Raw genomic sequence first — 21,119 nt, 5'->3', positions numbered from 1 at the left:
AGTGCCTGAGAGGTTTTTTATTTTTCCAGACGTTTTGAATGCCTCCTTTTCTTTGGTACTGATTGCTTCCTTTCCAATTAACAACATCAAAAAATATAAATTCCTAGAGCCAATCAATTCTTCAATGGATCTTGCTTATTTGGCCAGCAGGTCTTCATTATATTCCTTCATCCATTAGAGTGAGCCATTGAATCATTCTAAATTCACATAGAAACAGGTAATGCCTGCTGACTCATTTATAATATCTTCAGAAGTATTCGGTAACTCAGCATGTCAAACAAGATTTGACTGTATGCAGATAGCTCTTAATGGGCTGCCCGAAGAATATGTTTGGATATTAGTTATATATATGCATATGTCACTGGAGATGCCCACAAATGCAGGGGTGAACAGAAGAAGAGGAGGAAGATGGTCAAAGTGAGACTACAACGTCTTCTATTTCTGGTCCCAGTGACTGACCCAAATTTGATCCCACATCATTACCCTGAGACACATATATTTGCCTTCATTCGTATAAGGTCTTCTCTCCATTTCTGATTAAGGCTGCTTATTTCAGAGGCCCTTTTCTCTCTATGATGGGTACTGTATGTTGCCAGTTTCAAACTCTTCTTGCCTCATCTAACAGCTACAGAGAGGGAACATAAACATTCAGATGCAGAGAAAACTGTATTACTATATGTTAAAGGCAGGGGTGAGCTGCTGGGAGTTCACAGGGGTTCAGGAGAGCCCCAGCTAAGATTCTGTGCACTATGGAGAACACCCAAATCCCACTCACCCCATCCTGCCCCTCCCGTTTTGGATGCAGGTAAGTGCAGGGCACGCATGGAGGCTCTGGGAGGGTGAAAAATGGGCCTCCCATTTTGGGAAGGCCAGAAATAGGCTAATTTCTGGTTTCCAGAGAGCCTCCGGAGCCCAGGGAGGCCGTTTTCACCCTCCCAGAGACTCGAGGAAAGCCTCCAAAACCCGGGGAGGGAAAAATGCCTCCCCCACCATGGTGCAGGAGGCCGACTAGCACGGCCACCATGGCCACGCCCACCCAGCAACCAGGCAGAGAACCCTTTGCAAAAAAGTTTGAAGCTCACCCCTGGTTAAAGGGATGTTTGATAGCAACATAAAGTAACAAACATATCTTAATAGATAATTTTTTAAAAAATGTTAGTATACCCCTTCGTCAGTGTTCTCCTTTTTCTGGGTTTGATGAGGGGGCACTAATTATATCTATCCATGTGGAAAAGCAAATGGATAGCAGTCTGGCTCTGGTAAACTCCCACTAAGGCTATTTTTCTGGGGAAGAAATGGTTTGATTATCCCCAAAGCCATCTGGTTTGCCCATTACTGTTAACTTAGGCCCTGTCTCCATTTATCCTTGGCTATCGTGGCTCTCTTCCTGGTCATGCTGTCATCTCCTTTCCAGCACATGAATGAGGCAGGCTTAAGTTGTCATGAGATGTGATGATCTCCTTAAACTGACCCCATTTCACCAAAGTTTCAATTTCTAATATTTTGTTGCCATTTATTAGTTTGGAATTGAAGTCAGGTGACCTGTGGGTATGATCAGTAATGTGTTTGGGGAGTGTTAGAACACAGGGACTCTCTTTTTCCCTGGTTTCTAGTCAGCCACTCTAGCTTCTATTTCTTTTCCAGTGTTTGCCTCCTCCATTAACACTTGGTTTCCTGATATATATTTTTCAGAGCCATCAATCTCCTCACCTCTGTTTTTCCATGAAGTTCTTTCCAGGCTTGTAACAAGAAAAAAGAAAGGAGAGCAGAATTTTATTTGGGGTGAAGGGGGCCATGATTTCAATATTCTGTAATGGTATTAGTGGGTATCTTTTATCTTTAACACAATCCCCATGTTTTTTCCTCATCCAGAAAATGATGAGAGAGACTGAATGAGGTCTTTCTTGCTTCTTTGCCACTTGCCCTATATATGTCAGCTCCAATCACTGCCCCATTCCCCTAAGGTTGGGGGATGGATTGCCCAGCAGCTAATCATTTTCAATTCTCTTATTTTATAGGACTTAATTAGCTGGAATTTGTTGAGAAAGGCATCAAAATCAAACTGCCAGTTTGTTATGGCTTTACATAACATAGGGTATAATCTTGAAAGCTATGTCTAATTTTGGACATTGAGCATCAAAATGGTATTCTTGAACTAGAAACCGCACAAAAAACAGAACTACAGTGAATAAGGAATATTTTATTTGGGGATATTTTGCATAAAAATGCTATTTTTGAAATGGTGCATTATGTTGGGATAGTGGATGGGGGGGGGGGGGAAATCCTTCTTCCATTTTTTTTATAATTGGGTCATCCAGTATAATCTGCCCTTGTATTGAAATCACCGGAGGAGACCTTTCCCTCTGTTCTTTCTATGGGAGAAATATTTCTGCAAACCATAAAAAGTATCCGGCCTTAGGAATGAGTACCATGGGAAACTTTCTTTTTAATGCCAGGCTTAAACTAGATTTTCACAGGTATTTTTTTTAATTAAATATCTCAGTTTAACTGTATGTTTATTGTTGGTTGGTTTCATGTTAAATTTCCAGTGTGCTTAAAAGCTGTATTTGATTTTTAATGAGCCAGAGCTAATTTCTGATGTGTGTCTCTGTATGACGAGAGGGCGCCTGCTTTATTAAAACAGACTGGCTGATAGAGGTCAGTATGGTTGGACAGATATCCAGAAGTTCACAAGGTCAGGTGGGTCCAGCCCTGGCTGCTGATTTCTACCTCCAGTTATGCTTTCAAGTCAGTGTTGTACTCTATACTTTAAAATATTTTTCTTGTATTGGCCATATTGGCAGGAAAGTCAGAAAAATAGCAGATTGTCTGGACAAATTTGACTTGGTGCTCTTGATATACTTCCTTTAAATCCAGAGACACTGTGATTATGTTTTTAATGAAGAGGTCTGCATTATTATATGGGTTGTGTGGATGTGGCGATTTTGATGCCAGAGTGACACTTGAGAACTTGACATCTATTAATTTCAACAGAAGATAAGTGCCCAGGAGCAATTTTGCTTTTGAAAAATCTACTTCTTAAAAACTGATATCTCATCACTGTGGCTGTCACTCACTTTTGAAGGCAAGGAATTATGGAAAGCAGGCTGATAGAAAGGCCAGTGTGAGGTACCTGGCTAACTCAAGTAGGTATAGTTATGTGGCATCACTTTCATCCTGAAATGAGTCCAGTTTAAGCACTGTACATGTAGCAGAATGTAGAATACTTAGATGAATAAATGTTTTTCCACATAATTTTTGTGGTACTATCCAGGTGAGTTTTGCTGAAAATATAATTTGCTGAATGGATGTAGACTACTTAGAAATTCTAGACCCTTCAGCATCTTCACTATACATTTCTGCACAATAGGCAATAATTTCAGGAAGATATAAAATCTTTGCTGCTAGGCTTGTCCCAAATTCACCATAGACAAGCAAAGTGAATAATTGAAATAACTGGAGAGAAACAATAGCATTTAAAACATAAGATATTCCTGTAAAGGATAGTTTCAAGAAATTAAATATTGTCTTATAAAGAAAATAAAAACAGAAAGGCTAACAGAATAATTTCCAAATATTTCAAAATATAACATTACATAAAAATAGCTGTCAATATTTTGAATTTGGCCACTATAACATGTATCAGGTCACTTAAGATAAGGAAATATTCATGTTGTCTGTTGAACAGTTGCATTTATGGAACAGTAGCTTTCTAAGGTTCAGTACTAATTTAGTAAGAATGCTGTGTTTGTTAGTGGAAATAGTCACAATCCATGACATTGCTAGTTGCATATACTGCCATGACTCTTACTGTTTTCTAGTATGTTATATATAAAGTTCAGTAAACCTTGGAAGCATCTTTTAGTGTTTCGATAATACAGACAGTTACTCAGGAAAATTGATGAATTTTCTTTCCTTTTTGGTATATTTTTAAATATCTTCGTATTGTATTAGTGTACAATACACAGTGGCAGTTTAAATTTAAATGTTCCTTGTACATGAAAAGTGAGCTTCTAAAAGGACAATAACAAACTTGGAATTTTCTTATCTAATATCTAGATTGTAGTGGGTATTTAGGCTTGGTTTGCTTTTTGCAGTGGATTTGGTACATGTACATTTAGAGGAGTATTCAGTCATGTGAGCCTCTATCATGTAGAGAGTATAAAAGTGCCAGTGAAATACAAGACCTTAAAATGACTTGATTGACAAGTGAAAATGAATGTTTATGTTTAAAGAATTTGCCTTTGTCCAAGATCTAAGCTATTTATATATTTTATATAGAGCCTCTCTCTGAGGGAGATGGGCAATTAAGAAGGCTGATAAATAAATAAATAAAAATAAATAAATACTTATGTTTTGTGAAATGCCCTGGAAATTCTGTTGAAAGTTTCTAAGAGATACTTAATGGAGTTCTGGGTATTCTCTGACCTTGGAGGTTTTCCTTCAGATATTTTATTACCCAACCAGTTAACATAATCAATCCTAGCGAATGTGGAATTTGCTCTCTGTTAGGGTATTGTTTTCTGTTTGCTTGTTTGCCTGGTGTTAATCCCTATTTATCTGGATGTAGGTTGCTGGAGATGATATGTTCTAGTATTTCTATTTCCTTCCTAGCTTTTTTATTGTCTCTTGAATGGTATGTAAATGTGGTTTATCACTATGGGTCTTTTTGTTTACTTAAGATGTTTTGAAGCACTTTAGTTGGTTTGTGTCCTGGGGTGATGCCCTGATGCTGCATGATTGTAATTCACATGGAATCTCTGTTTCTGAGATATTTTTGAAGTATGGTAGTGTTGTCTCTTCATAGCTTGTGTTGATTGTGCTGTAGTAGTTTGAATGGTCAAGCACTTTTTGATAAAGTTGTGTCAGTATCCATTTTGTTGGAAGATGTTGTATAGACAGTCTGTTCAGTGGTGGGCTACTGCCGGTTTGGGCCGGCTCACCCGTACCGGTAGTTACAACCAACAGGTGGCCCCGCCCAGGCACTATCCCATCCTGTATATCTCACATTTTTGCTTGCGCGCCCTGCCCTCGCCACCCAGCTGCTTTCCGCGCCTTGCCCGATCTACTCACCCTGACTGCTGCACGCAGGAATTCCCTTTGGTTTGCAGTCGTGCGCACGCTCACATTTCTGGTTCTGCACTAGGTGAACCGGTTGTTAAAGTATGTGCAGCCCACCTCTGACTCTGTTTGTTTTCCTGCTGTTCTGGATAGCTGCAGTGCTTTTGTCCTTTTTGAATAATGTTCTTGTGCAGCTCTTCTTTTGGGAGGCCAGTTTGTCACATGGTGAACTGTTTTTCAATGTATTCTCTTCTACTGGAGTTGGGATGTAATTTGGATTCCTGCACTGAGCAGGTGGTTAGATATGTTGGCCTAAGTGGACCTTCCAGCTATATTAATATACATATTTAAATAAAATAAATAAACTGTATGAATCTTGAATTTCCTAGTTTTCTGTGGGGAAAGCTGATTTGCAATTCCTGATGACCTAATTAAATCAGCCACAAGCAATTCTACAATCTTTGAGCCATATTATTAAATTAGAAATATTGCGAGTTGCCCTTTACATTCCACTGTGCAATAAGAAAGTAGGCTTACTATTGGAATTTTGCACAAAGTGAAGATTTGGTTTGTTTTGAGTTCAAAACAAAGCAGCTTACATATAATGTTCCATTGGAACCTTCAATTTGGTTGTGCTTTGATGGAACAAAAAAAAAACACCCCATAGTGAATATCTTCTTGTGTAATAGAACTTGAAATGTTTCAAGTGTTCTGTTTATAGAAAATAATGAGAATTCAATGGGAATTAGCATTCTCACCCCTCCCTCCCTCTCCCTCTCCCCCTCCCTCTCTCTCCTTTCATGTCAAGGTCACAATAGTAAAAGCACTAGTAGATCGTGCTGATGACTACTGACCAGTCAATAATAAATAATAATAATTGCAGAAGGACTGGTGAAAGAGAGTCGATTAAAAGACATTGCAAAGAATATTTTGAGTAGTCAATAGAACAGAGAATTCTGCTCTCACTCAGAAATGTTGCATCAAGCATATAGGTCAGTGATGGCTAACCTTTTCAGCACTGAGTGCCCAAAGTGCGTGCAAACCTCCAAAGTGCAATGCGCGCACATCTCCCATGCATGCGCCCCACCCTGTGCATGTGCATGCATTCCCCACGCATGAGCCCTGCCCCCATGCCCACCGCACATGTGCCTCATGCCACTTGCACCCCATCCCCCCTGCATGCATGGCAGAGACCCAAAGACCAGCTGGCTAAGTGGGAGGCACATGCACATGTATGACCGTGCCTGCAGAGAGGGCTCTGCATGCCACCTCTAGCACACGTGCCATAGGTTTGCCATCACAGATATAGGACAATCATCTCACCAGGTTTTTTCTAAAATTAGCTGGTAGTTAACTCCTCCCAGGTATACTAACCTAACTGCTGCCATGATAGGAAATTTCTTTAAATGTTTTCAAAAGTATACATTTTGTAAGCTGCAAAATGGGAGCTGGCATTGCATGAGTAGCATTCAGCAATATTACCACAGCAAAACAAAAGAAACATCTGCTGCTATTACTACTCTTCTAATAATACCAACATTTAATTAAATGTACTAGCAGATTATTGGTAAAGCAAGACAGGGCCAAGCTACTTAAAGGACTCCATTTTGATTATTTCTGTCCATCCAGAAAGTTCTGACAGATTTGCTATGCTCCAGGTCTCATTGCTTGGGCATTGTCGTCTGGCAGGAGTTAAGAGACAGGCATTCTCTGTTGTTGCTCCTGCCTTTGTAACAGCCTCTTCCCTGAAATCCAGCCAACTCTGACCCTGTCTGTTTTTTGAAAGGCATTAAAGGATTGTTTTTTTCTTCAGCATTGGGCTTGGGCATGGAATGACCATTAAATCTGCTTTTCTTGACACTTTACGTGTTATATATTATTTTCTGGATTGATCTACGTTTTAATGCCTTCTTTTATTATGTGTTTAAATTTACTATAGTTTATTAATTATGTACATTGTACTGAATTGTGTGGTGAGTGAGTGTCTGTATACATTGATTACATAAATAAATAAAGCACATAAGCTTTTTGGTTTGTTAAACACATCCTGAGATCAACATTAGCATGACATGGGAGATTACAGCATTCATATACAATACAGTAATGGCCAGGCTTTCTTCAACAGCAAGGTAAAAAGTTCAAGACTGCCTGCCCAAAAACACAAAAGCTCAGATAAGTAGGTTTATTGTAGAAAAGCTATAAAGCCATTATGAAATAGTTCCAGTGAGTGCTGTGTATCAAATATGAGTTCTATTTATAGTGAAAATAATATTCTCTTCCTGTATAGGGCAAACATCTAGAAGCTATTCTCTTCCATTAATTTTGTTTTAGGGTTTGCATTATTACCAGGCTGTTTGTACTGGATAATGTGAAAGCTTACTCTCACTCTAAAACCATCACCAAACCAACCCAGATTTCTTTTTTTCTCCCCACTCTAACCATTATTTTAAAACTAAAATCCCAAAGCAGTCCACTTTTATTAACATGGCATTGGGGTAAAAAGGTTGAGGATTTGCCTCAGGGCAACCAAACATATAAATAAGCTCTCCATTACTCTAATTTCAGCCTATTGAAGAGGTGGTAGCGTGTTTGGAGAAAACAAATCACAGATAACACACACTTTCCTAACTTCCACAATGCTACTGCAGGGTCTTTCCCCATTACTGAGTTGGTGCAGTCCATCCATTCTTGAGCTGACCGAAAATGTTACCAGTTTCAAAATTGCAGACTTCACTCTGATTCTTAGCCTGCTTCTGTTACCTCTGTTTCGAGTCACTGTATTTCCTTACTTCCTTTCAAAATAATGGGTAGCAAAACCCAGTAGATTTTGTGTGTTTTGATGCTAACCTTGGGAACAGAATCAGGGGGAAATGCTTTTTTATTTTTTATTTTTAATACTGATATAGCTAAAGGGCATCTTAAGCTTGTAACAGTCAAGGTCTGGGAACAAGATGAAAGCAATGTCATGTGGGGTTGGAAGAAAAAAATGTTGCTAGGACATGTTTCTGCTTTGCTTAGCTAGGTAAAAGTTGGGAAGGGCTCTGAGAGACTGAATTTTTCTTTCAACTCAAATTAGTCACCTTTGCTCTTGGCATCCGTTACCATGTTTGAATCATTTTGCTTAGATCCCCAGTAGCAGCCTCATCTTGCTATTTGAAATGGAGGATTAATATTTGCAAATATAAAGAGGAGGAGGAAGCAGAAGCAGAACCATCAGTTGAATTTTCTGCTACTCCAGATTGCGAAGTATTTATTGCTTATTACAGTGGGGGCAGGAGGAACGTCTCTTCCCTAGTTGTAATGTCAGCATAGTGAATGACAAGCAGTGCTCACAAGTGTCTACCTTAAAAACAGAGTAGCAAATAAAAGACAGAAATATGAACATGTGCATACACATGCACACACACTGATAAAGTCATGATTACAGAGTCAATTTTCCTTGCCAATTGTAACACTTTCACTTGTCCTAATTATGTCAATCATTTGCCTTAAGCTTTTCAAGTGTCTTGATCAGGAGGCTTTTGTGTTTATGGCTGTTGGTGAAATAGATAGCTACCTTACTTCTCTGCCTCTGCCAGGATAATGTCCTATCTTTTTATCCATCTGGTGGATGCCTCTTTTCTTACGATTAGTCTTCCTAACAATGATTTGTGTATAGTTTAGTAGGGATGTGCAACAAATTTGTCTGAAGGACTTGGAGAAAGAAGAGGCACATTCATATCCCTATATGCTCTGAGGTACTTTTTCAGTTACATATCTGAAGGGCTGCACAGCTCCATATTATTTTCTTTGGTTCATTCTTCAGATACAGGGCTATGATTTCTCAGATATTTTCTCTCTTATAAGTATGTTCTAAATAGTGCAACCTGTTGTACACATTGGAGCATTTTCCTACAAAAATATATGTGGGATTCAATCTTTAGTGTATACTCTATTATCATATTCTACAAATATATTAACTGTCACAGGCCTACACACTTTTAAACTTCTCTCTATAGATTAAAAGATTAATAGCATATATTTTTTAAAGCTTTGTATATGAGAAGCAAATATTTACCAGATGCAGTTTTCCCAATATATAAATCCCATGAAAATATGCTTGTGATTCAGCGAAAGTGTAAATAACCTTGCAGGCCTAGGATGAATAAGCAAGAAGGCTTACTCATAACCAAGAAGTCAGTAAGAATGCTTTGCATGGCATCAGTCCAGCCTATTGGATTATTGGTAGTTTTGGAGGAAATATTGTCTGTTGCCTCTTTTATGTGTAATGCTTTCATTAATTGGTAGACTACTTTTTAGCAGTAAACTTTCAACGTTGTATTGAAAGAATACTGAAATACAAGATTATGTTAGGGTTAGAGTTAAATGAAAGCAAATGCAAAAGTACATAAATAATATAGGAGAAAAAAACTGAATTTTTTAGGGACTCATATAAACATTTTCTATTGTTACAAGTATTTCTGTACTACCAAAATCAAATGACGTTGGGCAGCTTAATACAGACTGAAATATGAGGGTTGGAGGAGTGGAGAAGGGGTTGTAGGTCTTCCAAAATTAACACTACTTTCCTTTTTTCAAATAATATGTTTTGAAATGAGATGGTCTTAAACATCTGCAAAAGGCTAAGAGCCAAAAAAAGGAAGCTCCCAAATGAAGAAAATCCTAAATCTGGTGCTATCACTAAGAAATGAATAATTAAATAGAGTAGGATGCAAAAATAAGTTTTTCTAGGAGATCTTAATGAATAAGCAGGTTCTTGTGGAAGCAGCTTCTTCTTCTAATAGTCTAAACACAGTAATTTTTGGAGAATACCCAATACTTTATTTAAAATGCATGCTTCCTTCATCTGACATTTAAGTGTTAAGTTCTCTCCTCATGTTATAGCAGTGTGGAGCAGGACAGGAAATGAGTGACCTCTTTTTCTACATCATGCTGAAATTATGAACCATGTTCTTTCTTGCTATTCATGGTTGAATTTCTCATTAACTAGAGCTAATAACCATAGATTGCCATATCTATTGCAAATTCTAATTAGGATTAATCTTCTTCAGCAGATGGCAAGAGTTATTTGAGGTTGCAAAGCAGCGCAAGAAGAGAAGGGCAACATGCTCGGCTGATCAGTCCCACTGTCTTCTTGCCCAGGAGTGCTGTGTGCCTGATGTTTTGGTACCAGCTCTCTGGAGGGAGTGGGACTATGCTGCAGGTGCGACGGGAGGCAACACATGAAAACAAACCACTGTGGATCATCAGGGAAGACCAAGGGGAGGAGTGGAGAGAAGGCCGGATTCTTCTGCCTAGTTATGATACAGAATATCAGGTGAGCATGTTAAGGTGTAGATTGAGATTGGGCATCGCTACACATTCATCTGCCAGATTTCAAGAGACCATGTTTAAAAAAAAAAGAAAACATTGTTCATAAGAGCTTTCTCTCTTTCATTTTGTTTTCCATGTTGCTATAGTAACTGAACAACCCTGTATTTGCTAGTTGGATTTTGCCTATTTTATATATAGTTTAGTTCTGGGTTTATTTTATTGTCATTTACATCCTTAAAAGATTATATTTTGCAAGACATGGACTGCAAAAATCAAGATCACCAGCAGAAGACAACAAAAATATAGCATTTTCTCTATGTATTTCTTGCTTTTTGTGATCACTAAGATGTTTGCAACCCAGATCTGGTAGCTCTACCTTTTGGGATTGTTTTTCCTTCCCCTATTTCCTCTTGGATGATGATCATGTAGCTTGTCAAGGCAAACATATAAGAAATAAATGTGAGTGCATATTGGAGGCAGCAGGAATTTAAGAGTTTGCCTAGATTGTTGGTGCTATAATTATTTAAGAGTCTGGAGTCCACACTGGAGAAACACAAAAATAAATTGCACACCTACTTCTTAGGGGGAAGGGAGCAATTATGTCAAGAGCTCCAAAGTGGGCCCTGTGTTTTCAGACATTTTAAGCAATAGAGAGCAGCTGCGTATAAATTCTGAATAGTCCATAGGAATGGGGCAAAAAAGTCAAGATGGCAGCCAAAATTTTTGACATACATCATGCAGTCATGGCCAATATGCTGGCTTCTTTATCAGCATCTCACAGATGCCCTTGGAATAGGTAGATACAGTAGGTAGACAGGCAGATAGATAAACAGAAAGAAAGATAAATGACTTAGAGCAGTGGTTCTCAACCTTTTCTTCACCACAAACCCCTTTTAAATACTACCAATACTACCAGACTACCAAGACTTAACTCAAGATTTAAAGCACTAAACAGCATGAAGCCTTTGTGGACCCTCTGTGATGACATCGCTGCCCCTCAGGGATCCACGGACCACAGGTTGAGAACCACTGCCTTAGTATAAGTTGCCTTAGTATAAGTTTCTGACTCCTGGTGACTGTCTGGACTGTCTGCAGTTTTTTTAATGAGGCATTTTGGGGTTTGCCCTTTCTTTCTTCCTAGGGCTGTGAGAGAGTGACTGGCCCTGCTGGATTCATGCCTAAAGCAGAACTAGAACATATGGTCTCCTGGTTTCTAGCCTGGTGTTTTAATCATTGTTGCAATCCAGCATTGAAACTTACCCCAATTGCTTGTTGGAAGAAAAATGCTAATTATGGTGAAAGCTTACATTGTAAACTGAAATTTTTTTATACAGATAGTCCTTAACTTACAACCATTCATTAGCAACCATTTAAAGTTACAATGGCATTTAAAAATGTGATTTGTGACCAATCTGCCACTTACAAATATTGGAATATCCCTACAGTCATATAATCAAAATTCTGGTGCTTGACAAACAAAATATATGGTATTTACGACGTTTGAAGTAAATGGTCATGGTCACCATTGGCAACATTCCCATTCGACTTCTGACAAGCAAATTCAATAGGGGAAGCCAGATTCACTTAATGACCACATGGTTCACTTAACAATGACAGTGATCTGCTTAACAACTGTGGCAACAAAAGTTGTAACATTGGGCATAACTCACTTAACAACTATCTTGCTTAGCAATGGAATATCTGGTTTCAATTGTGGTTGTAAGTTGAGGACTATCTGTACTATTTAACCACCCAGTTTCCTCCCTCTGAAAATTCCTACAACTTTTTGCTTTGTAGGATGTTTTAAATTATCAGAAGTTAGTAGTCTAAGCTTGACAGATATGCAGCAGCACCCAGGATTTCTTAGGAAGAGAAATAAGTATTAAAGCAGTTTAAATTTGATATGAATATAAAGTCAGAAACTTCTTTTCTGTCTGTATTTGCTGTTGCTCCCAACAATTCAGAAGTGTTCCCTGTCTACTCTGCTTTTCACTAACCTGCGTTCTGTTTCCCTTCACCACACTGAAGCATTTGGATGAAAATGCCAGTCTGAGTTTTGAAATAAAGTGTGGAAATTAAACCTGACAGGCATATTTGTCTATATTGCAAAATTAGCTAGAATACAGAATGAAGTTCTTAGTTTGTTTGCTTGGTTTTCTTTCTTCTCTCTGCAGTTTCTTGTACAAAATTAGCATGGGGTTCAAACCACTCATTCATAGTCAGAAGAAAACAGTACTTGGATGTGGTCCAAAGTCCAGGCGAGCAATTTTGGGATCTTTTTTCACATTTTAGAATCCCTGCTTCTTTGCTAGAGTCCCTCCATGAGTCTTATCACTGCATCAACTTAATGGAAACTGTAAATAGATTTCATCTCAACACATTCCCAATTCCATTGGAAGATTAATCCAGCTGGACCTGAGAGGGAAGCCAAGATGAAGAACCATAATGAAAACAAATTGTGTTTTCTGGTGTTTGCCCACCAAATATATATTTGAGGCTTATGCTCAGGTTCTGTATTTCCAAATCAACACGTGAAGTTTATTTGTTTAATGCCATTTATCTATTATTCAGACCTACTGGACTCTAGGCACTTTGCAGATATTAAACTATAAATGAATAAATAATACATGATATGAAATTGTTAAAGCTACAGTAATTCTAGAATCAAATACAGGATTGTGTTAGGGTAAGGTTTTTACTAGCCCCCGGAAGACTCTGTTTTTTTGCACTGGTTTTTGTGTCTTATCAGAGAAATAATGTAAAATTTAATTAAGGCACTAATTTAAATAAAGCACTACATTTCTGTGGGTGTCAAAAGCTGGAGAAAGGTGAAGAGATCTAGAATGGATTAGGAGAAGCTGAAGATTGTTGAGCCTCTAGCTTGGTCAAAAAGAATGGTGGGCAGCCAATATTTATTTCCACTCCTAGTGGCAATAGCAATAGCACTTAGACTTATATACCACTTTATAGTGCTTTACAGCCCTCTCTAAGTGGTTTACAGAGTCAGCATTTTGCCACCAACAATCTGGGTCCTCATTTTACCCACCTCAGAAGGATAGAAGGCTGAGTCAACCTTGAGCCTGGTGGGATTCAATCTGCCAAATTGCAGTAGAAGTAGCTTGCAGTACTGTACTCTAACCACTGCATCACTGAGGCTGTAACTTTTAAAGTAAAAAACCCAGCTATTTAACTTTTGGGGAGTTGATGATAATGGATACATTTCAAGGGTTCTCTTGAGCTTTACCTTTTTGTCAGTTGAAAACTTCTAAACACTAAGAAAATCTGATAACTTTAATTTGTTTCTCTGGAATATTGCAAGGGCTGTTTGTGGATTTATTGTTCTGTCTGTGTTCACTCCTAGATTGTATTTGAAGGCACCATAAGCAATGGGCATTCAGGAGACATTGCCATTGATGATATTCAAATAGGCACTGATACTTCTTTGGAGGACTGCATGGGTATGTAAGGATAAATTTAATCTGTAATAAGAAGCAACTCATCTGCAACAATAGAATTGGCAAGTTGAAGGAAGGAGAACTCTTTATTTCTGATGTAATTCCCCTTGTCCCACATAACAAGTATCGAAATATAAAGTGTATAAAGCCATCCAAAGCCACTTCTGCTACTTTGAAGGGTTTTTTTCCCCCTACCTGATAGTTCATTTTCATACAAAAATTGTACTATTTGAGGGCTGCCTACAGTTGCACCTCTGTGATGACTGTTTCAGATAGCAAGTTGATCATATGCATGCAAATTAGCCACTGATTCTCACTTTTCACTGTTATAACAAATGCTAGCTGGGGTATGTGTGGAAATATTAAGTGAGTATTTTAGTACCGATCCAATTCCAAGTGGCTTTCCTAGGGTGCCTATTTCATGAGAAGCAGCCTTCATATAGTTCCTAAGCCAAGGGTGTCAAACTCACATCGTCACAATGGCGTCACATCAGGATTTTTCCCCCTTCGCTAAAATGGGTGTGGGCATGGCCAGTGCATGAGGCATCCACGCTGGAAATTTGACACCCCTGTCCTAAGACATGCATTCAATCTACCAATTAACACCAAAGCAATCTGGATGATCTTGGCTTTCAGAAGGGATGTAGAAGCATTGGCTGCTATGGTTTTGCTGAGTGCCATCACCATTTTTTTTCCCTGGAGAAAAATTGCTCAGGCCCAGTTTACAAAAACTCTGGTCTGAGCAAGATGGGTTAGAAAATAAGTTGATTGAATGCATCCTGTCATATGGCAGAAAGTATTGCTTATATAATCAGTGTATTACAGGTAAGGCTAGACTTGAATAACTCCTCTCTGAATGATTTTCTTTATTAAAATTTTCTGAATGACAGGAAGTCTTCATTTTCATGTTTTATTTTTTGCTTTAATGTTAAGAATCCCATTACCCACTCCAATATTGTGGAAGAAACAGTCAGAAGGCCAATGTTTGTGTACATGGGTGGTTAGGGGATGATAGTCCCATGTAGGACAACCTGTATCTCTCCCCTCTCCACTGCAGTATGTATATTACTCAATTCTAGAAAGAGATTAGCAAGGAGCAATGGGCAGAATTAATAGGAATAGGTTACCCTCCAGCAAATATCATCTTGGTTCAATAGCTCTTGTGTGCAAATGATTCTTCTACAGTTGTGGTCAAGAGGTTACATAGCAATCATCTTTGCAGGCAATCTTATCTTAAGGTTTTTAAGCAGACAGAACTCTGGCTGCATTAAAGCAAGTCTCACCCATTCATTTAGTCTATTCTCTCCTTCTGGAGGAAGTCGGGGAGCAAGAGTGGCTGGGGAAAGCCGGTACTGATGGTTTTCCTATCCACACAGTGAGAGATTAATGTGTGTCTCTGCAGTGGCATGGACTGCTCATAATAATAATAATAATAAGATTGTTACCGAAGAAAAATGTCCAGGAGCCAAAATTGGTCATCAGTCAGCACTGTATACTTAGAAAGGGCTGATGAGATCAATAGAAACATTAATAGGAAATAATCTACCAGAAAAGGGTGGTGACCTGAGAAATCACATTCAAAAGCCAGTAAATAAAATTATAATATTTTTAACTCCTAAAAATATGCCAGTTATTCTGCTATCATTAGCACCTGGATGGAGACAAAATGACAGGTACATTAATGATCGCATCACATAAATACTTGCACCAGACATCAGTGCCCAAGTACTAATGACAGCAAATACTAATAGCAGAATTTATAGTAAGACATTCCATGCATGTTGTCATCTTTGGTATCATTGTAGTTTGTGCTATCAACCACTGAAAGAAGACAGTAGTAGAGCACCTTAGGAGTGGCAGGTCCTATCTTTGATATCATCAGTGGATGAAAGGCTATCTTATATTGGCTGCAAAACTCCAGCCAACCAGTAGATGGCAGCAGTGTTCAGTTTTTGTGTTTTTCTTGGCTGCTGGCTAAATGGTTGTTTGTGGGTTTGGTACAAAGCCCAGATTTGGTAGGTGTAGTTGAAGTCCTGGGAAAGACACTGTCCTTGATAGCATATATAGCCAGCTGAATGACCTGTTACCTAATCAAAAGGAGTTGAGACATTTTAAAAGTCCAGAACATGATAATATTCGGACATGGTCAAGTAGATACCTCCCTAATTCAGTCCCATTAAGTAGGCCAGACGAGAAAATCAATTCCTATCAATAGGTAGTTTTTTTTTAAAAAGCAACTTCTCAGATCTTTAGTTGGATCCTGGCACCTTAACCAATACACAAAACTGGCTCCTTAGGAATTAAGTATTGCAGTGCAAGTAAATGTTTGTTACCATTGCAGGTAATGACTTAGAAATCCTCTACACATTTACATGCCAGGTGCAATTTCCATGTTTACAATAATAAAAAAAATGCATGTCCTTTCCAACTTTTGGGAACCTGGTTCTGTAGAATTATTGACATGATTGCTCACCAGATTAGCTTTGGATTGCTGTTCCCATAGCTATTTGATTTGTTGAGTAATGTGGGGAGTTGCTTGAAGAGACTGCAGTTCCATGAATTGGAGCATTTCTAAAGGAATAAAAGTAATGGGGAGGTTTTAAATTGGGTTTTGGGACTGAGGTGACGAGTGTTTAATCCTTTTCACTGTTTTTAATTGTAAAGTGTCCCAGCCAATGCTTCAATTTGTCTCAGGGTTTTCCTCTCACAATAGTTTTTAAAGACATTATCTAGTGAAAAAAGTCAAGCTCAAATATTTCATTGATGTTTCTGTTAAATCATTTAGTATTTGAACATACATGTGCATGCATAATCACACAGACACCCCATACAACTATAAAAAGAAACTGACAAGCTTCTGTAATTGTAACCCAGAGAAGTAATCAAATTCCTTTTCAACTTAAGGAAAGCATCTAATAGCTCACAATTATTACTATTTTTCTTTTTTCAGAGACCTGTCACTTTCTTTTTTAGACTGGCTGAGTATTTCATAGCACTCAATTGAAACCATAGTTAAACCAAGCGACTCTATTTCCAAATGTAATGCAGAAGTCATCTAGAAATAATAATAAAGCCCTTTCCTTTTTTCTTCAGGAAAACAATCAGTGAAACACATTGGTCATTTCTTCCCACTCTCTCCTCCCCAGGGGCTAGTAACATATTATTTCTGCTAAGTATCTATTTCTCTTTCAGTATTCTGAATTTCAGGCTGTGGAATCCTATAAGGGAGAGCTAAAAAAGAAAATGGGTGAGGCTGGGGAAAGATTAGATGGAGGAAACTGCAATCCCTCCTCCCCTTTTAAATTTGTCAAAGCTAGTTTCTATATCTGTAAGCTAAACTCAACTCCTATATGCTGGATTTGGGGCTGAACAATTGTATTTGTTCTTACAGATTTTTTGAAAATTGTTTTTATTTACTGATTGCTACCCAGAAGCACTCCAATGAGATGGGTGACCTTAAGTGATTAAAGTGGTTTTAAAAACCTGCATATAAATGGAGTTTGTGATATAACATAAAAATCACATTATTCCTATTTTAGGGAGTTAAAAAGCAATATGTCTAACCATCTCTAAGATACAATTAAGATCCCTACTTGAAACCTTCATAAACAGACATTGTCCTACATAATAGATTGTGCTTTAGAAAGTGCATGTAAATGACATCTTAAGTTCCTTTCCCAGGTGTCTTCCTTCCTTCCTTCCTTCCTTCCTTCCTTCCTTCCTTCCTTCCTTCCTTCCTTCCTTCCTTCCTTCCTTCCTTCCTTCCTTCCTTCCTTCCTTCCTTCCTTGGAAGCTTTCTAATATATGAAACCTGTTATCATATCCTCCCATCCAACTTAGTCTTAATCTTTAACATTAATCACGTGTAATCCTGCTTTACCACTCCAGTAATTTTATTCTCTTGTTTTTAAAACTAGAAGGAACCACTTACCTGCAGTTTCCAAAACAAGAGAGATGCATGGAGAGCCTATGTCTTGTGTTATTCCTCAAAAAAGGCACAACACCATTGTTGGTGGCATTTAGCATGTACTGTATTATAGGAGTTATTACAAATGTTTACTATATCAAATGGGACCAAGCTATGAATCAGTATAGCATGTTAATCTTTAGTGTATGACAACTGAAGATCTTCTCTTGGGGAGCCCATGGGGTTAATCCATTTTATCCTCCAAACAACCTGTGAGCTGTAAGAGGATGGGAGATGTAGACACTCTCTGAGATATTTTGTGTGCTTTGCAATCGACACTATTTCAGTCCTTCAGCTTATCAGTTTTGTTATCACCTAGCATTCTATCTTCTGGGACAAAAATTAAAATAAAATACAGGTGAAACTCAAAAAATTAGAATATCATGCAAAAGTTCATTTATTTCAGTAATGCAACTTAAAAGGTAAACCTAATATATGAGATAGACTCATTACATGCAAAGCAAGATAGTTCAAGCCATGATTTGTCATAATTGATTATGGCTTACAGCTCATGAAAACCCCAAATCCACAATCTCAGAAAATTAGAATATTGTGAAAAGGTGCAATATTCTAGGCCCAAAGTGTCCCACTCTAATCAGCTAATTAAGCCATAACACCTGCAAAGGGTTCCTGAGCCTTTAAATGGTCTCTCAGTCTGGTTCAGTAGGAATCACAATCATGGGAAAGACTGCTGACCTGATAGTTGTGCAGAAAACCATCATTGACACCCTCCATAAGGAGGGAAAGCCTCAAAAGGTAGTTGCAAGAGAAGTTGGATGTTCGCAAAGTGCTGTATCAAAGCACATTAATAGAAAGTTATGTGGAAGGGAAAAAGGTGGAAGAAAAAGGTGCACAAGCAGCAGGGATGACCACAACTTGGAGTGGATTGTCAGGAAAAGGCCATTCAAAAGTGTTGGAGACTTTCACAAGGAGTAGACTGAGGCTGGAGTCAGTGCATCAAGAGCCACCACACACAGACGGATCCTGGACATGGGCTTCAAATGTTGTATTCGTCTTGTCAAGCCACTCCTGAACAACAAACACTGTCAAAAGCATCTTACCTGGGCTAAAGAAAAACAGAACTGGTCTGTTGCTCAGTGGTCCAAAGTCCTCTTTTCTGATGAGAGCAACTTGTGTATCTCATTTGGCAACCAAGGACCCAGAGTCTGGAGGAAGAATGGAGAGGCACACACTGCAAGATGCTTGACGTCCAGTGTGAAGTTTCCACAGTCTGTGTTGATTTGGGGAGCCATGTCATCTGCTGGTGTTGGTCCACTGTGCTTCATTAAGTCCGGGGTCAACGCAACCGTTTACTAGGAGATTTTGGAGCACTTCATGCTTCCTTCTGCAGACGAGCTTTATGGGGATGCTGACTTCATTTTCCAGCAGGACTTGGCTCCTGCCCACACTGCCAAAAACACCAAAAACTGGTTCATTGACCGTGGGATTACTGCGCTTGATTGGCCAGCAAACTGGCCTGACCTGAACCCCATAAGAGAATCTATGGGGCATTGCCAAGAGAAAGATGAGAGACATGAGACCGAACAATGCAGAAGAGCTGAAGGCCGCTATTGAAGCATCCTGGTCTTCCATAACACGTCAGCAGTGCCCCAGGCTGATAGCTTCCATGCCACACCGCATTTAGGCAGTAATTGCTGCAAAAGGGGCCCAAACCAAGTACTGAGTACATATGCATGCTTATCCTTTTCAGACGTCTGATATCGTTCTATGTATAATCCTTGTTTTATTGATTGCATGTAATATTCTAATTTTCTGAGATTGTGGATTTGGGGTTTTCATGAGCTGTAAGCCATAATCATCACAATTATGACAAATCACGGCTTGAACTATCTTGCTTTACATGTAATAAGTCTATCTCATATATTAGGTTCACCTTTTAAGTTGCATTACTGAAATAAATGAACTTTTGCACGATATTCTAATTTTTTGAGTTTCACCTGTACAATTGCAATTGTGTTTCTATTGCTAGAACATATCCTATTATGATTGGCCTAGTGGAAAGCCTGTTATCACAAACACATTTTTAGAGACTTATCCTCAGTGAATACAGAAGATCCTTCCCCACCCCCTAAAAAGGATAAAAGATTGGGTACCACGTGTACAAATTGAAAAAGAGGTTCTTCAAGATTGTCCCTGATCATATGGGTTACTATTTTCTGGATCTATAATTTGCTGATGGAAATACTCACTTTCAGCTCTTCTTTTTATTTACAGAACCCATTGCAGCTTTCCCTGGAGAACACACATTTGAAATTTCAGGTAAAAATGCACTTCTTCTTGCTTTTATTTTACTGCATGGTTTATTTTCTGATTTTTTTAATACTTAAAAATTAATGTGTGTGCAGAAAGTGAGAGGCAACCAAACAAAACTAACACAAAATTGCTATGCAAATAAAAAGCTTGTATTTACAATAGAATCTAAGTGAGAAGGTTTAAAAAGAGTATAAAATACAGAATTAATTCTAAAAAAATATCTTGAGTCAGTTTCAGTTATAAGAATGCTTGCAGAATGTTTTTAAAGTTGTACAGATCTGCTGGCTTGTTTGTATTAGCACCCTAATGAGTCATTCTCTGAGTGAGATGAGTGGTTTGTAAATTTGATAAAAATAATGACTGTGTGTCCTCCTATCTTTGTGTGCATTCTCACCTCATGTCAGCTGGAAGATTTCTTTGGGGAAGAGCAAGCATGCTTTTACTTGGACAATATCCTGGGAAGTTCAACCCACACTTTGCAACTTAGTGCTTTACCTTTCTATAAAGTAGAGCTGTATCTCTTTAACAATTCTGCCTAAGTTCAACTCATTAGGGTAGCAAATGCTTCTTCCACTGAATTTCTTTTTTAATATATCTAAAAGGTAAAATGGCCTGCATAGAATGCAAATCTTGTACTGATTATTTGGAAGATGGTCACATAGGTATCTTTGTTAAGATGAAAGGGAGTTGAGACATATTTTCTGTCTTCTATGGTTCAGAAGTGATAACAACAAAATCTGTTTAACAGTGTTGTGTAGCTTAATTGAGAATCTTCTAGAAATACTGCCTTGAAAATGATATATAATAACATAGTTATGGGTAACTCAAGGCTACATGTCACTCTGAAATCTTCCAAAACTCAGGGACTCTACCAACAACATTTGACAGCAAACTGTCAAGTTGCAGGAGCTTAATTTCCTGCTAGTAAGTTAAAAAAAGGTTTTGAGTAGATTTTTCACTTTAAAAACTTAAAGGGGAAGAAAGCACAAAAACAACCCACAAAGCCTTCTTCATGTGTTTCAGCCTCACTTAGGGCTATCCTCACTTAG

General features: G+C 38.3%; 1 protein-coding gene across 5 annotated transcripts in view; it reads left to right on the top strand.

The window, feature by feature from the left end:
- Positions 1-21,119, top strand: part of NRP2 (neuropilin 2) — a 251,186-nt gene that overhangs the window by 182,695 nt on the left and 47,372 nt on the right. For 3 of the 5 annotated variants that reach the window (XM_087949492.1, XM_087949493.1, XM_087949495.1), the window contains exons 13-15: positions 10,113-10,378; positions 13,736-13,832; positions 20,032-20,076. In XM_087949492.1, coding sequence (XP_087805618.1) covers positions 10,113-10,378; positions 13,736-13,832; positions 20,032-20,076 — 408 coding nt within the window. The remainder of the gene's footprint in view (positions 1-10,112; positions 10,379-13,735; positions 13,833-20,031; positions 20,077-21,119) is intronic. The other 2 variants (XM_026673205.2, XM_087949494.1) reach the window with 1 other exon arrangement.

This window comes from Notechis scutatus, chromosome 1 (genome assembly GCF_049901735.1).
Source record: "Notechis scutatus isolate UNSWTSFEM ecotype Mainland chromosome 1, rNotScu1.2, whole genome shotgun sequence".
In the NCBI taxonomy this organism is placed as follows: domain Eukaryota; kingdom Metazoa; phylum Chordata; class Lepidosauria; order Squamata; family Elapidae; genus Notechis; species Notechis scutatus.
This window is presented reverse-complemented; position numbering and strand designations above follow the sequence as displayed.